General features: G+C 35.1%; 7 protein-coding genes across 7 annotated transcripts in view; 4 read left to right on the forward strand and 3 right to left on the reverse strand.

The window, feature by feature from the left end:
• Positions 1-748: 748 nt before the first annotated feature.
• PHYBLDRAFT_61237 (secreted ribonuclease T2) lies at positions 749-1753 on the reverse strand (the record flags this gene model as incomplete). Its single annotated transcript, XM_018440777.1, has 5 exons — positions 749-1095; positions 1156-1197; positions 1266-1455; positions 1511-1590; positions 1663-1753. 5 exons carry the CDS (start codon positions 1751-1753, stop codon positions 749-751), a joined length of 750 nt encoding a protein of 249 aa, XP_018292749.1.
• A 1937-nt stretch (positions 1754-3690) lies between these two features.
• PHYBLDRAFT_144081 (hypothetical protein) lies at positions 3691-4378 on the forward strand (the record flags this gene model as incomplete). Its single annotated transcript, XM_018431137.1, has 4 exons — positions 3691-3855; positions 3948-3987; positions 4092-4216; positions 4343-4378. 4 exons carry the CDS (start codon positions 3691-3693, stop codon positions 4376-4378), a joined length of 366 nt encoding a protein of 121 aa, XP_018292750.1.
• A 2684-nt stretch (positions 4379-7062) lies between these two features.
• Positions 7063-8979, forward strand: PHYBLDRAFT_61236 (hypothetical protein; the record flags this gene model as incomplete). The annotated part of the gene is made up of 7 exons (XM_018440776.1): positions 7063-7103; positions 7358-7406; positions 7601-7693; positions 7901-7933; positions 8032-8101; positions 8519-8571; positions 8821-8979. The coding sequence occupies 7 exons, from the start codon at positions 7063-7065 to the stop codon at positions 8977-8979; spliced, it is 498 nt and encodes a 165-aa protein (XP_018292751.1).
• Positions 8980-9703: 724 nt separating this feature from the next.
• Positions 9704-10456, reverse strand: PHYBLDRAFT_61235 (hypothetical protein; the record flags this gene model as incomplete). The annotated part of the gene is made up of 4 exons (XM_018440775.1): positions 9704-9766; positions 9823-9965; positions 10069-10284; positions 10333-10456. 4 exons carry the CDS (start codon positions 10454-10456, stop codon positions 9704-9706), a joined length of 546 nt encoding a protein of 181 aa, XP_018292752.1.
• A 475-nt stretch (positions 10457-10931) lies between these two features.
• PHYBLDRAFT_144083 (hypothetical protein) lies at positions 10932-11288 on the forward strand (the record flags this gene model as incomplete). Its single annotated transcript, XM_018431138.1, has 2 exons — positions 10932-11132; positions 11205-11288. The coding sequence occupies 2 exons, from the start codon at positions 10932-10934 to the stop codon at positions 11286-11288; spliced, it is 285 nt and encodes a 94-aa protein (XP_018292753.1).
• Positions 11289-12190: 902 nt separating this feature from the next.
• Positions 12191-13536, reverse strand: PHYBLDRAFT_158493 (hypothetical protein; the record flags this gene model as incomplete). The annotated part of the gene is made up of 2 exons (XM_018433797.1): positions 12191-13376; positions 13440-13536. 2 exons carry the CDS (start codon positions 13534-13536, stop codon positions 12352-12354), a joined length of 1122 nt encoding a protein of 373 aa, XP_018292754.1. The 3' UTR covers positions 12191-12351.
• Positions 13537-18526: 4990 nt separating this feature from the next.
• PHYBLDRAFT_144087 (hypothetical protein) overlaps positions 18527-18975 on the forward strand; it is a gene marked incomplete at both ends in the record, with an annotated part of 2471 nt that continues 2022 nt past the window's right edge. Inside the window, 3 exons of the mRNA XM_018431139.1 lie at positions 18527-18611; positions 18685-18785; positions 18896-18975. The exon at positions 18896-18975 is cut by the window's right edge and continues 362 nt beyond it. Of these exons, the coding sequence (XP_018292755.1) occupies positions 18527-18611; positions 18685-18785; positions 18896-18975 (266 nt within the window). The remainder of the gene's footprint in view (positions 18612-18684; positions 18786-18895) is intronic.

An 18975-nucleotide genomic window follows, 5' to 3' on the forward strand; every position in this document is an offset into this window, starting at 1 on the left:
TCTTAGAATATAGTGTATTCGACTTTTTTTCTTCTCCTGCACGAAGACTATAATAAATTCAACAAGCAACCAGATTTTGTGACTTTAATAATGGAATGACACTTTCAATTTGGTTATTTCTTGCTTCGGTATTATTATTTTTATAGCTCTTTTAAGTACTTTATAGTAACCACCAAATGACAATGGGCTTTTTATTATTAAAATATTACCTGTGCCTACTACATCTTTCTCATTTAATTTAAGCTTGTTATACTTTTCATAAGATTCTTGTTCTTTACCATTTTTGAGTTCCATGTCTTTGTAAAGCAAATTTAAACAATATTAATGTATTGTTTAAAAATAAAACGGACCAAGAAGACTAAGACCAAAGACTTGTGATTACTTTTATATAATATTTATAAAATACTATTTAACATCAAAGTATTTCTCCCAGGCTCAGTTGATCTTTTTTAATAATACCCTACTCTTAAATCACCACTCATCTGCATTATTGTGTAACACAGGTATATTAAATTAATGGTAGTGGCTGTCAAAGAAATAGAAAAACCTCGATCTTGATATTATATGTTGCGTAGTGTTAATAGGATTATTTTTCCGTTTATTTGGCAAAATAATCAATAAATAAAGCTTAAATACAACCATAGCATTTCAATAAATTAAATAAATAAATAAATAGCCCGTCTGTCTGTTAAATTCATATATCCCAGCGGATAATCCTAAGCTCTGCTCCGGATAATATAACAGTCTTTTAGTACTTCGCGGGGTATTTGACGGTTCCAGAGCAGGTGTTTGAAGCAATGGAGTCGGTGAGGATGTAATCACTGGTTCCTTTGACATAGAAGTACAGCCAGATTTCACTAAGAGTTCCACTGGAGCAAGTAAGCTTGGCGGATACACCGAGAGCATTCTCAATGGCTGCTACCATTGCAGTGGCGTTGTAGCTTCCACCGGGGGTAATTCCTGCATCGGAAAAGATCTTGTAGAGATCATACTCCTGGCGAAGACTCAAGACCTTGTCGAAATATCCATACATATCATCGTACTTGGTGTACTCGGTTCCGAAGCAAGCGGGATCCAATGTTGTGACGCAAGTACCTGTTTAAGTGTAGTGTATAAGCATGTGTTTGTCCAAATGTCTTCTTCACTGGTACTTACCGTGCTTGCCCCACTCGTGTGTCCAGAAAACGTTATTGTCATCTAAATGTAAATTACTTAGTCAAATATTGGGCATTTTAAATATAGCAAAACACAAAGAATTTACATACCATTGTAGGATGGCCAGTAAGTATTCATGCTGCTGTAAAGAGTGGGGTTTCCAGACTTAAGAATGGTACCGACATTGGCATAAGTGCGAGTAGAGTCGCATCCAGAGCTTCCGGTCTGACCACCAGAGCAGGTATCGGGCCAGAGACCGTGAAGAGTGAAAGCATCCGCAGGGCCATAGTTTTTAACCCACTACAAAGAATATTAGTATACGTTATTAAACGGATTGCATTCTGTGCATAATTACCTGCTGTACAAGCAAGACAAGACCGTACTTTGGTGAGCAGCAAGTGTCGGCAGTAGTAGTGCTGCATGACAAGGCATTGACTAATGATTGTTTAAATAATAAGCATTTCTACTTTACAGAGTTATCAGACTTATTGTCTAGAAATATCTTACTAGGGCATGAATCTCTGGCATTCAAGACAGGTACTGCAGAAACAAGGGAGGCAGCTGCCATAAGCACGCTGAGAGAGATGAAAGACTTCATTGTGTAGTAGAGACTGGTGGTAGAGAGTGCTTTTTTTTTCAACAAAATGTCTTTGGCTTATATAGTTATTCGACAGGTTACATTTTTTTTTTGCATAGCCACCAATTCTAATATAGATATGGTCATGCTTCTTCAAAGAGTTTTTGTTTTTACCTTTGTTACCTCAAATTCTTATCTTTCTATATTATGAAGTATACACATTGATTAGGACTTTTTTTTATTATATGAACAGCTAATTAAGTACATAACGCACAGAAGAAGTTCAATAAGTCGTAATTTCTTTTTTACAACTTTCGATATTTCAGATTATTCAAAGTGATGTTCCCAGAAATACTTCTACAAAAATGCATTCAATTGCTATAGACTCATACCGTCCATTATCAGGGTAAACATTCAACGTTTTTTTTAATATCAGTCTAGACATCTTCCAAGCTAATTGGGCAAGGAAATAATGTTTAAAAAAGGAATTCAGTATTTTTCAGTAACGTTGATATTATACAGTGGGTTCAATAGCCATAGGCCGCTTACACAAAAGTAGACACGTGCATGTTAAGGAAAGAATTATAATTCACGTCTTTAATCAATTACGATAGCTAATCTTTACACGTCGTTACGCAAAGAGTGAGATATTGAAAGCAGTGTATTACAAACAAGTATTCTTTCTTTAAAAAAAAGGGCAAGACATCATTTTTTCAGGAAAGATTTTTTTCTTTGGTACTTTAAGGATTATACTCAAATTATATAGGACAGTTAATGTGTTTTAACATCAGATAAATTAATAGAGTTTGTATTTTTGTTTTGTTTTGTTTTGTTTTTATTAAAGAAGAGCATATGCCTTACACTACATTCAAGCTATGTAACACCATAGTTTGAATATACGATCGTTTTGTTACGATGTAATACAGCATGACCATATATACTTTTTATGGGAGGGTATGAAAGTTTATGTGACCCTATGTATTTGTTTGTATGAAAAAAAAAGGTACTGTCTTGACATTAACAAGATCATGCTCCATAAAGCAGATTAGATGCTGGAAGGTTTGTCTATAGAAACACAGGTACACCCCGACAAATTATACATAATTGGGTGTTTCTTCCTAATTTTGACAAAGATAAGCACAGATATGCACATAAACCGATCGTTAGCTCACAGGAGATGCTTTGTACACGGTTCAGATTAATTGGATGGCGTATAATAACGTATTAAAAGTAAGGCTAGTGTGTCACTATAAATTCTCGCAAACTTCTTACTGGTGCTAGGTACCTTAAATCCTCTTATCCGTTTCTCGGCAAAATAGGCCAAATGTCTCAAAGCGCTATAATAATATTAATCTTAACTCACACGAATTTTCCTTTTCTTGTATACACATCTTATATCCCATTTTAAGGTGCTCACGGGGTGCGACTTCGAAGTGAAAGAAAAAAAACTCTATTGATAGCAAAATACGAAACGTATTTAGAAGTATTTCAATATAGCAAATGTAGCTATTATGTACATAATAATAATAGGACTGTAGTATAACATTTGTTATACCACAAATGTCTAAACCTTTTTGAAACTATAGAAACGAAAGAATATATTTGTTTTGCATTTATTTCTAATACAGTACAAAATACACAGCCACGCACAATAATGTTACAGAGTTTTATATACAAAAATAAGAAAAGCAGGACGTTTTCTTTTTTAAAATAATTTACCCTTCAAAAATAGAGAAATGGACCTGTAGCAATTTTCTATTAAACTTGTCGAATATAGTAGTGGTTAATTTGCACCAAACTCACATGCTCTCTACTGTATGTACATAATATATATTTATATGTATGAAAATAATCATTATATCGTTGTTTGAGCGTTACGGATCATGTTTTAAGAGATGGGGTTTCTCAAATTTAACCTGAGACTATCTAAAAAAAAGTTTTTATTTTCTCATTTTTGAATGCAAGACTCGATACAGCTCAAAAAGGAAGGGAAAAATGTAGAAAACGAAAGTCACGGGTACACACTAAGTGGTCACTCCCGGGAAGCTCTCAAGGATACTACTGAATTTACTGACAACTACTCTTGCCACAAATGGGGACACGTCAAAAATCAACTTCAATGGGTATGTAATATAGCTTGGGTAGTGATGCCGAGCACCAAGGTGCGATGGTATTGAGTACCTAGGCAAGGATGGAGAATACACTGGATGTATAGTCTGATAATCTCGCCGAAGTTCCAGATGAAAAGATAAGTAGTAAGAACCAAGTCTCATACTTGTTTTTTTAGGGGACACTCAAATATATAGGAGTCCGTGTTTTCAAAACAGCAGGCGCTTTTGGTCATGATGCCCGTACAAAGACATCATTGATAATTCAAAGATCGTGTTTGGCTTGCTGGCAATTTTGAAAACTGTAGCTGGCCACTACAAGTATGCGACTATCGAAGACTTTAGAGAACCTAAGCTTTATTTTTGCAGCCAAGCGGTAAACAATATTACAAGCAGCATCTTATTTACTTGTACTAATAACATTATTTGTCCACAGTTAAACAAATATATCCAACAATGGTCAATACAATATACCAAATATGAACTATATAATTTTGCTCAGGAGAATAATATCTTTCTGGGAAAAGATCTTGGGTAAAGGGAAAAAACTCTGAGGTTCATGGTCAATTTGTTATTGACCTCGAGAATATATTTATAACCCTTAAACGATTGTAAAGAAGAAAAATAATGACTAGTCCAATCCAATTGCTTAGAACCGTATTGAAAGGACAATGAATGCTATTACTACCTTAAAAAAGAAAACATAAGGAAATTTCGAATATAGACTTGGTGTCCAATCATTTGTTTATTATTACATCTTCTTATGAATATATAAAGCCATACTTTTTCTAAAGATACTGACTCCACCAGAAAATATTCAGTTAAAGCTGTTAAGAAATTTTGCTTGTATATGCACAAACTTTGTGCTTAATCAATTTTACATCTGCCTCAATCAAAATTATATCTAAGCGCTTCTTTATATTCAACCAAAGAGCTAACCAATTCATTTTCAAAAAAAAAACATTGTGAAATTTGACTTTCTTTTTTGGATCAAACTGTGCCCAAAAGACCAATCGATATCTCTCTAAAGTTCGACCATCTTTTTCAAGAAAAAACTGTTCAAGTAGCAGTGAAACGACTGTAAAGGTGTATGATTGTTTTTCCCAAAGTGTGTAAATACCTTTTAAGAAAAGTGTACTGACGCTTTTTTTTAGACTTGTAAAACTTTTAGATATGAAACCTGTTTTTGCTATCAATAGTGCTTTTTCTTTGTATTATTATTTCAAGATTCCACTCCTTAAGGGCTTCATATACACAAAAACAAATAGTCAATAGCCCTCTGTCAGTTTTATGGTAATGCAACGCCTTATCGATAATTCTGCTACTATACTAATTCAATTAAATTATCAAATTATCAAGTTATATTGATAAAGGGTTGCTAAGCTAAAACAGGGATAGTATATAATTTCAATAAGTATTTTTTGGTCTTTTATGTATTAGTATAACTATGTTAAAATCGAAGTATTCCAAAAGACCCTGATCACAGCTTGGATTAGCCTTCTCTGTGAAACAGAAATAGGAACTCTTAGTAAATGGAATGTTAAAAGCCACAATGACTATACAGACTTTCAGGTCACTTTAAATATATAGATATATGAATGTAGAGAATTTAAGACCCACAAGATATTAAAAATATATAGTAATTTAAATTCACAACAGGATATACTTAATTTGTGAGGTACATGTTGAGCTTATGTGGTGAGCACTTTTTGCTTTACTTTGAAACTACTCTCTAACTGTATCAAATATACTATACACACTAATCATTTTCAAGTGCCTGGTGTATATTTATTGAGAGTATATGGGTCAGTAGTACCAAACTTAATATATATTTTTAAAGAGAGAAAATCCTTGTATGTAAGAGATTTTCTGTCCTACAAAGATATGTTAAGGTAACAATGAAATCTCATATTGATTCTCATGAATACCCAAAATCTGGCCTACAAGAGACAAGCCTGGAAAATTAAGTTTTCTAATCAAGCCACCTTATATATTAGGTGATACAATTGGTTTCTGTTTGTCCACACCATTTTTTTTGTTTACTTGCAAGTAAGCTTGTATTGAGGAGCTTGCATAAAATGAAAAGGGCAAATTAAATCCCAAATAAAATAAAGGTGCCATTTCAAGCCTAAACAGCAATACTACTCATAACAAATTAAAATATATCTATATAGAAAGAAAAAGAAGAAGATCTTAAGCGTACGTTGGAGATAGTGATCAAAAGTATCATTAAGGCTAGTTACAAATCAATGATAGACCTTATCACTTGATAGAGAAGAGCATATTCTTGAACTGTATACGATAAGGTTTAAAATAAATATATAAGCTGCTTTCAAAATATTAAAGGGTAGGATAAGTTCCTGCTGATAGGGTATTTACACAAAATTCTAAATAAATAGTACATTCACACACATATTCTCACATTCACTTACTCACACGTACATGTACATACATACTGTTTTGAGGTAACCTATAAATCTATGGATGATTACATACAAAAATCATATAGTACACCATAAGAAAAAAAAGATATATCTGGAGAGTATGTCATCAATTAACCATCCAACAGTTAAGAATTTACTGTGGTTAGAATGGGCGGCACCAAAGAAAATATACAATTATAAGAGATATATCGAGTCAATGCGTGGTTAGTCATGTAATTGTACAAAATGAAGGACTATTTAACTGATATTGTAGATATTATGAAATGAAGACAATAGCTTATTGGTTTGTAATTTCTAAGACTATTCTATAATTTTCATACTAGAAACAATTAGATATACTTCAATATTAATAAGAAGAAATGACTTTCTAATCTCACACGTTATATTTTAATGTAGTTAGAGTGACATGACTTGAATGTGAAAAGATATCTATAGCAGTCAATGTGTGTGCTATTAACCATAATACACCAAAAGTTGCTATGGTACTTCAATTTCTTCAAGTCCCTAGTCTATTTCTTTGGAGGGTTTCTTAAACCATATTAAAAATATGTTGACATTGTATATTAGTAAATCGAAATATCACTTATATATATTCAGCTCTCAATTTATTTATATAGCTGGGATAAGTAGAATAATATTGCTATCACAAAATAAAACACTGCCTGCACTGTACTGTATTTTACTTTTTTTTTAAAAAAAAAATTACTCATTTAATTTGACCGTGGTTTGCAGAAAAGCATTTAAAGTTATATATTTACTTTCTTGAGTTTTCTTGTATATGTTAAGTACGTCTTTAATCGTTCGAAAATGGAAACCCAAGTAAATTTCCTAGGAGTACTTTTATAAATGTTGAAGACGGGGTAGTTATTTGACTTTCTAATGCTAAACGTATTATATCTGATATCATAAATTAAATGCTTGTATATCAACCGACAATTGACACTTTTCGTTTGTTTTCTTGGAATATTGATATAATAATAATAAAGTAATTTTCAAACTTGAGGATAAGGAATTACACGTAGTATACCAGCTTAATAAATAAATTTAGAGAAACATAGTCTGTAATAATTTAGGAATGCTATTCTTATGACAGCCAATGTCTTTATCTTTCCTGAATATTCTGTAAATCGCATTTTTTATCAACTAATAATTTAAAAAAAAATTGACTCATTTCATCAAAAGCAAACAAAAACGGGTGAACATAACTACGTGTTTAGTTTCCAAGATAACGAACTTAACGAAAAGTCCTGGATTGCATATATAATTATTAACAAAATAAACTTGTTAATAAGTATATTGCTTTGATTATTTTCTAGTACAGGGCTATTGTATTAAGCACACCCAGAAACAAACTACTAAAGCTTTATAGAGAGCTTGGGATAAGTATTTTCCGGGAGTATATGCTTGTGGTAATACTAACGATCTCTATGTTATAAGCAGAGTTCCTAAATTATGTAAAATCTATAAAAAAAAAACTTTTGCTTTCAGTTTACGTTTATAATAAATAATACGCTTTTCAATAAAACAATAATCTGTTTTATTTAACGGGATTGTTTTTGAAAGGTACAGAAAAAAAAAAGAAATTATTATGGTTTATTCATTATCCAATATCTAAGAAAGTTATTAGCGAATTAACTTGTGCGGGTATAGTAAGTTTTATCTAATTCACGTTATAGTAGATATAAGAATGGCTAAAAGCATGATAGCTATATGTAATAATAAAGTAGCTGAGCAATACTGCTTATAGCATTGGTGTGATATCGCTGTAAAAACAGCAATTATTAGATATGAATATAGGCGAAAATTGCTCTACGTGTGTAAAAGACTAAGAATAAAGGTCTAAACGGAATTTTATAAAGCACCGTGGCTGTTTGTATAAATAATGTCCTCCTTAACCACACACTGGATATGTATGCTAGGCAATATGCAGAAGTTTAGTTAACTCAAATGTTGAATTACGAATGCTAAGCTATCATGGTCATATTTTGTATTCTAATGATAGTCTATAGAATGCCTATGAAAAAAATTTACGGGTTTACAAGAGAAAAATACGTTTAATTATTACTATTTTTTGAGTGAGAAAATAGTATAATATGTAGTTATATAAAGCAATTTAAGTAAATATCTTCCTTTGTAATATTTAAAAGTGAATAAGCATAAATATTAAAACCTATGAAATCTATGATGTTACCTTATAATTAATAATTAATAGTGTTTATTTAAGTATTAAATAGTATTCAACTTTTCAAGCCATCCTAGTCTTATTAAAGGTTTGCTTGGCTTGTATGTAAAATTAAAAGGGAGAAATGCGTTGAGTTTTTTCTTTAATGTTACTTATTGGGAGTAAAGAAGTATAGTGTACTACAATAGACCAAGTGTACAATTTTTAAAATATGGGTAAAAATTTAAAATAAAATCAATGGCAAATCGATTCCCCAGAGAAACTCTATATACCCAGAAAAGCTCCAATCTCTCTATACTACTAGCAGAATTCTTGTATTTAAAAGAGGAGTGGGTTTATAGTGGTTTTCTGTAGACGAAGGGTATAAAAATTTGGGATCCTACACTGCACAGACAATTTTTCCTTGTATCTATTGACCGACACAATAATCTAATTGCGGTTGAATTTTGTCAGTCACGTGTGGGAAATCTAAGAATGTCAAATCAAAAGGTTTATGATGCTTTTTGTAATTGATTCATACTAACCACAACTATATAACATTTTGAGGGTTGATAATTGGTTTAATTCAGTGAACGTTAAAGTAGATATATTTAAATAAGCTTTTTTTTATATTCATACTAGAGATAAATCCTCACATTATGTTTTTCACAAAGATTGTGCTATTATTTCAAAAGCACGCGTGCAAACATATACACACACTTTAAGCTAGCTATATGAAGAGCCAACAAGAAGTTAATCTGTAACCTACTATTGTATTTACGTCCTTTAGGTGTGTTTTTGTTATTATTGTTATACCAATAAATTATAAATATCAGATGATTTATGTTGAATATGTCTGACATTTAGCTGCATAATCTCTGACAGAAAACCATTAATCAGGGTATTTGCGCATTTCATATGGTTTCGGCTTTGTTACAAATAAACAAGGATTGGTTGTTTGAACTTAAAAGTTCGATTTTGCCTTTACTTTGTTATAATCATTGTATTTTGAAGAGATATCAGACTCAATCACATAAGTATGGACTTGAATAAGTGTGTACGTAAGTGAGTGAGCAAGTAAATAAGTAAGTACGTGAGTGGGTGAGTGGGTGAGTGGGTGAGTGGGTGGGTGGGTGAGTGTAAATATAATGGGCAAAATTTTGGGCGGGAGGGAAGGAATACGAATTATTATGTCTATGGAGCATTTTTACTGTCTTTTTTTTTTCTTCTTCTTTCTCTTGCGTCTGTTTTTCTTCTTCTAGTTATCAATCTCGATCTCTACTGTTTCGGTCTTGAACTCCTCAGGGGCAGCGGCTTGTTGCTGTAAAACAGTTTAGAGAAAGAAGATATTTACTGCTGAGCGTTAAATTTATTTACCTCAATAGCCATGATGTTTGCAATGTTCTCAAAGACAGGGGGAGGAAGTGTCTTTTGGTAAATCATAATAAGCTCCATAGGAGCGGGATAGACCTTCAATGCCTTGTAAAATGGCAGAATTGCCTCATTATAGAAAGGCTCGCCTAAAAATATATAGTGTGAGCTCACAGCCAAGTATTTTATACATGGGTTACAAATAAATAATGATAACAATAATAATAAAAATAAAAGCAATCTGTATCTTACCCTGTGCACAGAGAGCTTCACCAGCAGCCACCTGGGACATAAAATACTGCTCCTTCTCCTCGGGAGTAGTAGGATAGTTCTCCTGGGCAGCGGCAATAATGACTTGTTCAATCAACTCAACTCTTCCCATCTTGGAGCTCTCCTCGGACTCTTTGGCAGCCTTGGCAGCCATCTTTCTGTCGCGTCCTGTGTGTGGGGGATACTTACTTAGGGACGCTTGAAGTGTGGAATATGCATTTTTTCATTTTTTTTTCATTTACTGACTCAATTTCTTTTTGAAGTCGGGATCGCTTCTGCGGCTGTAGTCAAAGTAGACCATATAGCCAATACTGAGGGCGGCCAATGTTGCGGCGGCTGTCAAGGCAATTGTCTGTGGTCTCATGTCCATGGTTGTGGGATGAAGAGGAAAGGAAAAATTTTTGGCTTGACGAGGACAAAAAGACAGTCAAGACCAGGACACCCTCTCATTTTCAATATCCGGACCAAATACGCTCAGGCCTATCACCGCTTCCAACTTTTTAAAGACGTGTAGGCGTGAATAGCTATGACGCAGATCAACTTAGGAAGCAAGATCGTCTTAGCCGAATAACATAGCCTAAACGGCGCTTGAATAAAACACTTTATCCAGTTAATAATAAAAAAAAAAAACAAGTATACGCTTGGAGTATTTGTATTAATGCCTGTACTTTCTCCGACATACCACAGAGGGGAAATGGCTGTTGCCATTATCAATGACGTTTGGATTATGTCAAGGCTAAAGATCAAATGCCCTATAAGTATCTGTACAGAAATGTGAAAATCAACCTCGTTACTCTTATTACATTACACTACTTTACTTTACTCTACTTTACTTTACAACCATGATGTCCTCCAAGCACTTGATCACCACTACTTTTACTCGTCCTGCTGTCAGGGTTTCTCGTATCGTTAGCCAGCAGTCAATGAGAGCCACTAGCCATATGTCCGACAATGATCCCAAGATTCTTGAAGAAGAGAAGAATAAGACTCTTAACTCGAAGAACAAAGAATGGAACGAAAAACTGGCTTCTGTCAGTGAGGCAGCTGTAAGTTAACATTATAACTCGAAATCTATCCGCCACTTGTTGTATGTTTATAAATCATTTATTTGCAAATAGATCAAGGCAGAACACAGCCCAGATAAGCCCGTAAAGGAGCTCCAGGAAGAGACCAAAAAGCAGCTTAAGGATAGCCACAAATAATGATCTTTTGAATTGAAGGAGCACGACTATGATATAATATATACATACATACACACACACACGCATCCATATATAAATATAAATATAAATATATTTATAGATATATATTTCTTTTATTTTCTCTTTCTCTATCTTGTATATAATCACTTTTTCCTGTTTCTGATTGTCAATTAAATAAATAAAATAAACAATTAAAAAAAAATAATTATCTCAATTTTACATCAGTCTCAAAGACAAACAAATAAACAACCCAACCTCATTTCCCTTTCGAGAGTGCAAGGATGTCGTACATTTCGCAGCTCAACCTGCTAGGCGATGACCTGCCTCCAATCTCGGAAGAGACTTTATCAGAAGAGCTCTCTTTCTGGGCCAATGCCCAGTTCACGTTTGATACTCCAGGCCCATCTATGCTCGAAGATGCAATTAAGCAACCAACGTTTGATGTTTTCGATTGTCTGGTTGATCTAAATGACATGAGTAATTATCATGTAGATAAATCCAATGATAGCTTGTTAACAATTGGCTATAGATCATGTTCAACACATTAGTCTTTTGCCTCCAGCTCAACCAGCTCAATCAACTCAACCAGCCACACGAAATCTTCCAACTCTTCTGCCACGTATTTATCCTGCGTCATCTCAGCCAAGTGTTTTAGATTGTTCTGTCTCTGTTCCAAAGAAGCGCAAGGAACCTGTTAAACAAAACCCAGTGGAAAAAGTAATTGCAGTGGAGGATAAGCGCAAAAGAAATACTGCAGCATCGGCTCGGTTTAGAATGAAGAAGAAAATGAGAGAACATGAGCTAGAACAACAGACAACAGAGATGACTAAAAAAACAGAAGAGCTAGAGTCTCGTGTGAAAGGTCTTGAACAGGAAATCAAATGGCTTAGATCACTTATTGTAGAAAAAGATCCTTCTCTTTTGGAAGAGAGGAAGTATGGCAGATAAGATCGATGAATAATAAAGAAAAGAATCATTGCCTTTTGTTATTTAATAGAGTTTACAATATACAAGTGAATATTATAGATTATAGCACCTATAATAGTGAGATCTTTTTTTTTGTTTAAAAGAACTTGGAAATCAAACTGGCGGCCATTTTACCACCGGAAGATTGCTGCTGCTGCTGCTGTTGCTGTTGCTGTTGGGGCTGCTGCTGAGTATTGCTGTGGCTACCACCCATCAAAGAACTGACCATATTACCCAGACCATTACCGCTCGACTGCTGCTGTTGGTGTTGTTGTTGCTGCTGCTGCTGCTGTCCGCCACCTCCGCCCATGAAAGAGCTTACCATGCTACCCAATCCACCACCGCTGGACTGCTGAGACTGCTGAGACTGCTGTCCACCTGCTGCACCCATCAACATACCAAGCATGCTAGAAATACCACTTCCACCTCCGCTGGCACCACCACTGGCAGCACCCTGAGCCTGCTTAGCCATGTAGAGCTTAACAGCCATCATTGCAGCCTGCTGGAGCACCTGAGCCTTGCCGCCATCATTGCTGCTGGCATTGGTTCCACCTGACTTTGAGAAAAGCTTGGTAGCTTCGGCCATAGCCATACCAATCATGTCGTTCATTCCGCCACCACTGCCGCTTCTCTCATGGTTTTCCAATGCCTGAACAGCGGCAGCAGTACCCATATCTGTGGGAGAAGCACTTCTCTGGTTTCCATCGTTGTTACCATAAAACTGCTGGTGAGATTGCTGGGCATTCTGGAGCTCTTGGGGCTGAGCTGCGGACTGATGGAGATTTTGCTTGGACGAGATATTCGAGAGAACAGACGAGAACACCTCCTGGTCCTCACCATCATCGGCATACTTGGCAGCGTAGTTTGCAGCGTCTCTATCATTGAAAGAGGCATGGTGGCTACCAGCAGAGGGACGGGATTGTTGACCGTAAGAATCATTGTTTTGCTGAGGAGGAGCGCCATAGCTGCCATAACCATCGTTGCTGTTGCTGTTATAGTTAGACTCCTGTTGGCTATAGCCGTTGTTGGAGTGCTGCTGCTGCTGCTGGTAACCAGAGCTGGGAGGGGCACCATAGCTGCCATAACCATTGTTATAAGAGTTATCATTCTGCTGCTGGGAGCCTAATAAAGAAAAGCCATGTCAATGTGTGTATAATATGAAAAAAATATGTATTTAATATATACCTCTGTAGCTGTTGGCCTCTCCTCCGCGATAGCTGTTAGCTTCTCCTCCGCGGTAGCTGTTGGACTCGCCTTGGTAGTCTTGGTTGTAGTTTGACATAATTAGGTTGGATAAAGAAAAGAGACAAATGCTTTTTGGAAAGAATATTCTTTTTTATGTACCATTTCGATTGTACGGCGTATGAACCAACCAAATTTAGGCTACACTAACACCTTGTGGTTTAACGCGCGTCAAACAAAAAAAAGTGGTTTGATGATCAGGTTTATAAAGATGAGGTTTATCAGTCTGTAACTCTTTAACAAGGTACTAGATTTGCACTTGCTTTATTGAATATATAATGACAGGTTTAATATGTAGAAAAAATTACTTGATAGCTTAATAGTGTAGTTTACTTTGTAGAAGCTAGAAAATGTTTTGTCTCACCAGTGCATGTCCATCGGTTCTATAAACTGCACACAAAATGGAATAAAAGGCCAAGACAATCGAAATGGAAATTGTGGCGGCAACAAATAATTTGATAGACAGGTGCGGGTAGTTCTGCTCTGATAGGTCAGTTGTCATCTAGCTCCTTTGCAAATAATCCGCACAAGCATACAAGCATTGTCCCATGCGATTAAAGATCGAGAGCTAAATATTTCGTGTAATGTAATTCTTGAATCGAAGAAGGCAGCATCTGTGTGGTGTAACACGGGTTATATAGTGGAAGCTATCAAACACTGTTTGCTTATCTCACGCTCTGACGGCAGGCGCGTCAAAATTGAGTTGAAAGACATTGACTTGATTGGAATAAGCGGAGGCAAATGACCAAAAAAAATACGCATGAGAGCTTGCTATGTATAGATCCATTCCATTCAATCTTATGACGTCGGAATACAAGATACCTTTGCCTATTGTCCGTGAGTAAACAGGGGGCCTGGGGTGCTTTACATCTGCCATCCAATAGGAGCTCAAAACTAGAATGAATGTTCACTTGGTTAAAGCCGGGTAACATACACAGCTAGTTGCTTTTTTTTTAACCAGCAAAAGACATAAGGCACTCGTCATTATATTGGTATTCTTAGAGAATTCTGTATTATCGAGAACGGAAGGATCCGATATATTATAAGAGCCAAAGCTTTTAATATGTAATGACCTAAAACTATATTAAAATAGTCCAAATACAAGTTTAGGACATAATATTTGGTTAGACACCTGTTTCAAATAATCTAAAATAAAGGACCCAACCCAACGGTATACCCAACTTTCACGCGAATGTTGTATAAAAGGGCCTATTTCTGGCGCGTCAATTGCCTTTTCATTAAATTCTCTTCATTTAACAATAATGCCTTGTGGAAACCTCAAAGTAACAGCTCGTAAGCTCATTGATTCTTGCATCTATTAATATGTTTTTATGTTAATCTCTAATCGTTCTTTCAGTCACCGTCCGCGGTCTTTCTGAGACATGTGTGTCAGGCAAGTCAATAAAATGACAAAAAAAAACAAATAAAATAAAAAGCAAAAACATTAACTTTAGAACATTCATAGACGTCAAGCCATTCATCGGATGCTATGTCCAGCCTACAGAGAAAAAGCGTACCCGAGCAGTCGAAAGTCAAACCCCTTCTTGGGACGAAACATTGAAATGGTGAGTGTAAATCAAATGTCAAAATGTTCCTGCGGGCATATAATCTGACCATTCTATAAAAGCCAAGTTCCTGAAGGTCAATCTACATTGACTGTCGAGCTGGTCAACGAAGACTCGCGTTTGGCCGGGGCCATTGGAAGAGGCCAAGTCAACCTCGACAGTGTATTTAGCAGTGGATCTCATGAACAATGGGTTGAAATGGTATCCGAAGAGGGAAAATCTATTGGACAAGTCCAAGTAAAGCTTGAATTTAGTGTAAGTAATTAGATCAAACACAACCCCAATGCATGGTGTATTAAAAGCACTCTTTAGGAGACCACACGCACAGAATATTCGGAACACTCCGAGTATTCTCAACAAAGCCGTCTTGAAGGAACAAGTCGCACAGAGCAGAGGTCAGAAACTTATCTCTCCCAAAGTTCAGGTCAAAAGACCTTTGGTAGCAATGACACTGGTGCCGCTCCTCCTATTCAATCGCATGAACAGATAATTATTGAAGGAGACGAAGCCAGCTCCGTTAACCAAGAGAATAAACATCGTGATTGGATGGTAAGTGGAATAAAAAAAACCGATTACAATCATAGTATTTATAAAACTCGCTTATAGAAATACGGAGGTGCTGCTCTTATTGGTGCTACCGCTATTGGACTTGGCTCCTGGGGAGCATATGAGGCCAAGGAGCACTACGATGAGAAAAAAGAACAAGAAAGAAAGCATAATGAAAATGCTCAGAGCATTGAAAACAAGCCTTTTAAAGCTCCAGAAGAGTTTCTCCAATCTGAAACTGATTCCCTTGTTGTCAGTAAGCAGGCCGCAGAGAAGCTCGAGAAACAGTTAAATGAGCAAGAAAACCAACAAATTCAACAACAAGTTCAAAAACAATCTCAAAATACCGAACAAAGCCAGCACTCAGAACAGAGCCAACACTCAGAGCAAAGCCAAAACGCACACACAAATTGGCAGGTAGATAGCATTGAGAACACTGGAAAGAATCATGCCGATTCTGCTGCCCGCACAAGAAATGAACAGCTAGATGAGAAGGTCAAATTTGAACGCAGAGAAAAAGAGAAGGCCGAAAAATGCAAAGATGAAAAGAAGAAAGAAGATAAAAAGAAAGAAGATAAATGCAAAGAAGAGAAGAAGAAAGAAGATAAATGCAAGGAAGAAAAAAAGAAAGAAGAGAAGCTTCATGCTGATAAGAAGAAGGAAGAAAAGAAAAAAGAAGATAAATGCAAGGAGGAGGAGAAGAAGAAGAAGAAGGAAGACAAACACCACACCGAGAAGAAGAAGTCTGATGAGAAGTGCAAGGATGATAAGAAGAAGGATGATAAGAAGAAGGATGATAAGAAGAAGGATGATAAGCACCTGGTCGAGAAGAAGAAGAATGATGAAAAGTGCAAGGAAGAAAAAAAGAAGGAAGAGAAGCATCATACTGAAAAGAAGAAAGAAGAGAAGTGCAAGGAAGATAAGAAGAAGGAAGAAAAGCATCATACTGAAAAGAAAAAAGAAGAGAAGTGTAAAGAAGATAAACAGCATACCAAGGTCAAGGATTCTGCTTGGCATTAATTTATTTTTATTTTTGTAATGTAAAGAACTTTTATATACAAAATATATAAGAAATATATATACCATTATACCATTATATACCAATTTATTTAGTTTTAGAAACAGTCTTTGGTCATATTAGACGAGTTGGAGTCAAGGCCAGTATCCGGTTAACTTATAGATTTTAGATATTAGGAAAATCGTCTAGAGTAAGCTTGACATAGAGTCGAATATTAACTGATATGGCCACATACGATATTACAAGAAAATAAGAAGACTACCAATAGACAGATCGGTAGTAATTACACCAGCAATGTATATAACCAAAGTAGGCCAAGGTTTCTAAAGGGTTAAGGAAAGTAGAAATATACTTGTAGAGCAATAATTTAGCTTTTGTGGAGTATATCCCATATACAATATACGATATGTTTTTTTTTTCAAATCTAGGCAATATCACAGGTATATTGAGTTTCACCACTACAGCATACATAATAAAGCAATTGCCTTTTTACAGCATCATGTTTTCCTCCCAAATTACTTCAATTACTATCAGTATTATTTTGGAACATGGCATAAACTTTTCTGGTATCAGTAAAAATCCTCATTCTGGCACGATCTGATTCAGGATGACCTATGAGGATATTCCCACAGGCCTGCCTTTAAATCAACCTGCACCAAGACTTCTCCTGTCATGCAAATTTTATTTGTGTTCTGATACCATCTATAAAGAAATTGACCAATTTTCTCTATTTACTTCCAGTTAAATAAATATGTCTAGGCACGTTGTGGTTTCGCATCGCTTTTCCGTATGAAACATGACAGGAATTTACATCCTTCTACTTGGCTGCACCACTATCCAATCAGATACATCAAGCAATTAATGTTCTTCTGATTAACCAAATGATATATGTAATTTAATATCCATATTTAGATTATTTTATCTTGAGAGAGCAGCTTTCATCCCTAGAAGTGGTTTGAAACGTATTTATTAATATATAAGAATACTTTGTAATGGTAATAGGTAAGATCTTAAGCTATGACAAGCTTCATTTGTTCTTAATTATTTGTTTAAAAAAAAGCAATTTCTCTACTCCTTGACTATTTTTCTTGGTCATAATGTTCCTTTACTTGATATTCTAGCAAAGAAATTAGATTACTTAAAAGTCAATGAATGCTACAAATAAAAGCTTCTTTTCCTATCCTAAATCCTCCCACCCCCCTTTTTTTTGTCTCTCTCTTCTTCTTCTCTTTATTGCTTGTCATGCCAAATGCTGTAAATATGCATTTAAAAGAAAAAGCTTGATAATATTGCTTATCCTTAAAAACTAGGACTTGTATAAAGGATAATACAAATCAAGATCTATTAAAGCGTTTTAAGTATATTTTGATTTATTGGCTCAAATTGTGATCCTTGGAGACTATCCTTTCCGTGGATCATCTCGACTCATTCATTTTATTGAGTGCCTCTTGGGATTTAATGGCGTATTTATTCTAGGCAATATACTCAGATGTATTTGTTATTTTATACATCAATTGATAGTATAAGGTCATATTAAAAGGCAAAGTACATGATAAATACTTTTTCTTCTCACTTTGCATGATATTTTGTTGCTTTTAATGTGACCAAAATAATGTTAATAAAAAGAAAACCTTGTATACAAACTGCAGACAATGACCTGGTCACTCTGAGATTCTGAAGCAATTGTATATTTCTACTAGTTACAAAACAACTTGGAGATTTAAAGAACGCGTGAACCTTTTTTTCTTCTTAAATATATATATTGAAACAAACAAAACAAATAGATATTATAAAGCTGTGTTAAACAGAGAAAGAGAAAAAAAAAGCCAGTCAAAAAGTGACTTGGGAGTCCTCCTCACCCCTTTTTTTTCTCTTGAGTTCCTGCAAACTATTTCCACAGAATGAGTGGCCAAGTTCAAGAAACAATGTTGAACAATGAGACAATTCTTCCATTAAAAAGAGCTGGCTTAGAGCTTGAGAAGGATGGTAATGATCTTTCGCATGCTACTTGTTAATCGTTCAAGAAGTTTGGTAGTTAATGACAAGCAATGTAATACAGAACCGAAAACAGAATTTGTAGCCATCCCCTCTGCAAAGCGCAAAAAGCGTGACAAAGCAGCCAAGAATGGTGTTCGCTCAATAATTGTTAATGGAGAATTGGTATGAGCAAAACAAATTATTAATATAATATATGAAAAAAAAAATGAAAAAACGAATATTTGGCACAACTTTTTTTTTAAATATATATATATATTATAATTCCTTTTTAGATACTCATACCGAAAGTTGCGCTCGAAGGGAGGCGGGAATATGCATCAATTAAAGATGCTCGCAATTTTATAGTCAATAT

This window comes from Phycomyces blakesleeanus (assembly GCF_001638985.1).
Source record: "Phycomyces blakesleeanus NRRL 1555(-) unplaced genomic scaffold PHYBLscaffold_8, whole genome shotgun sequence".
Lineage (NCBI taxonomy): Eukaryota > Fungi > Mucoromycota > Mucoromycetes > Mucorales > Phycomycetaceae > Phycomyces > Phycomyces blakesleeanus.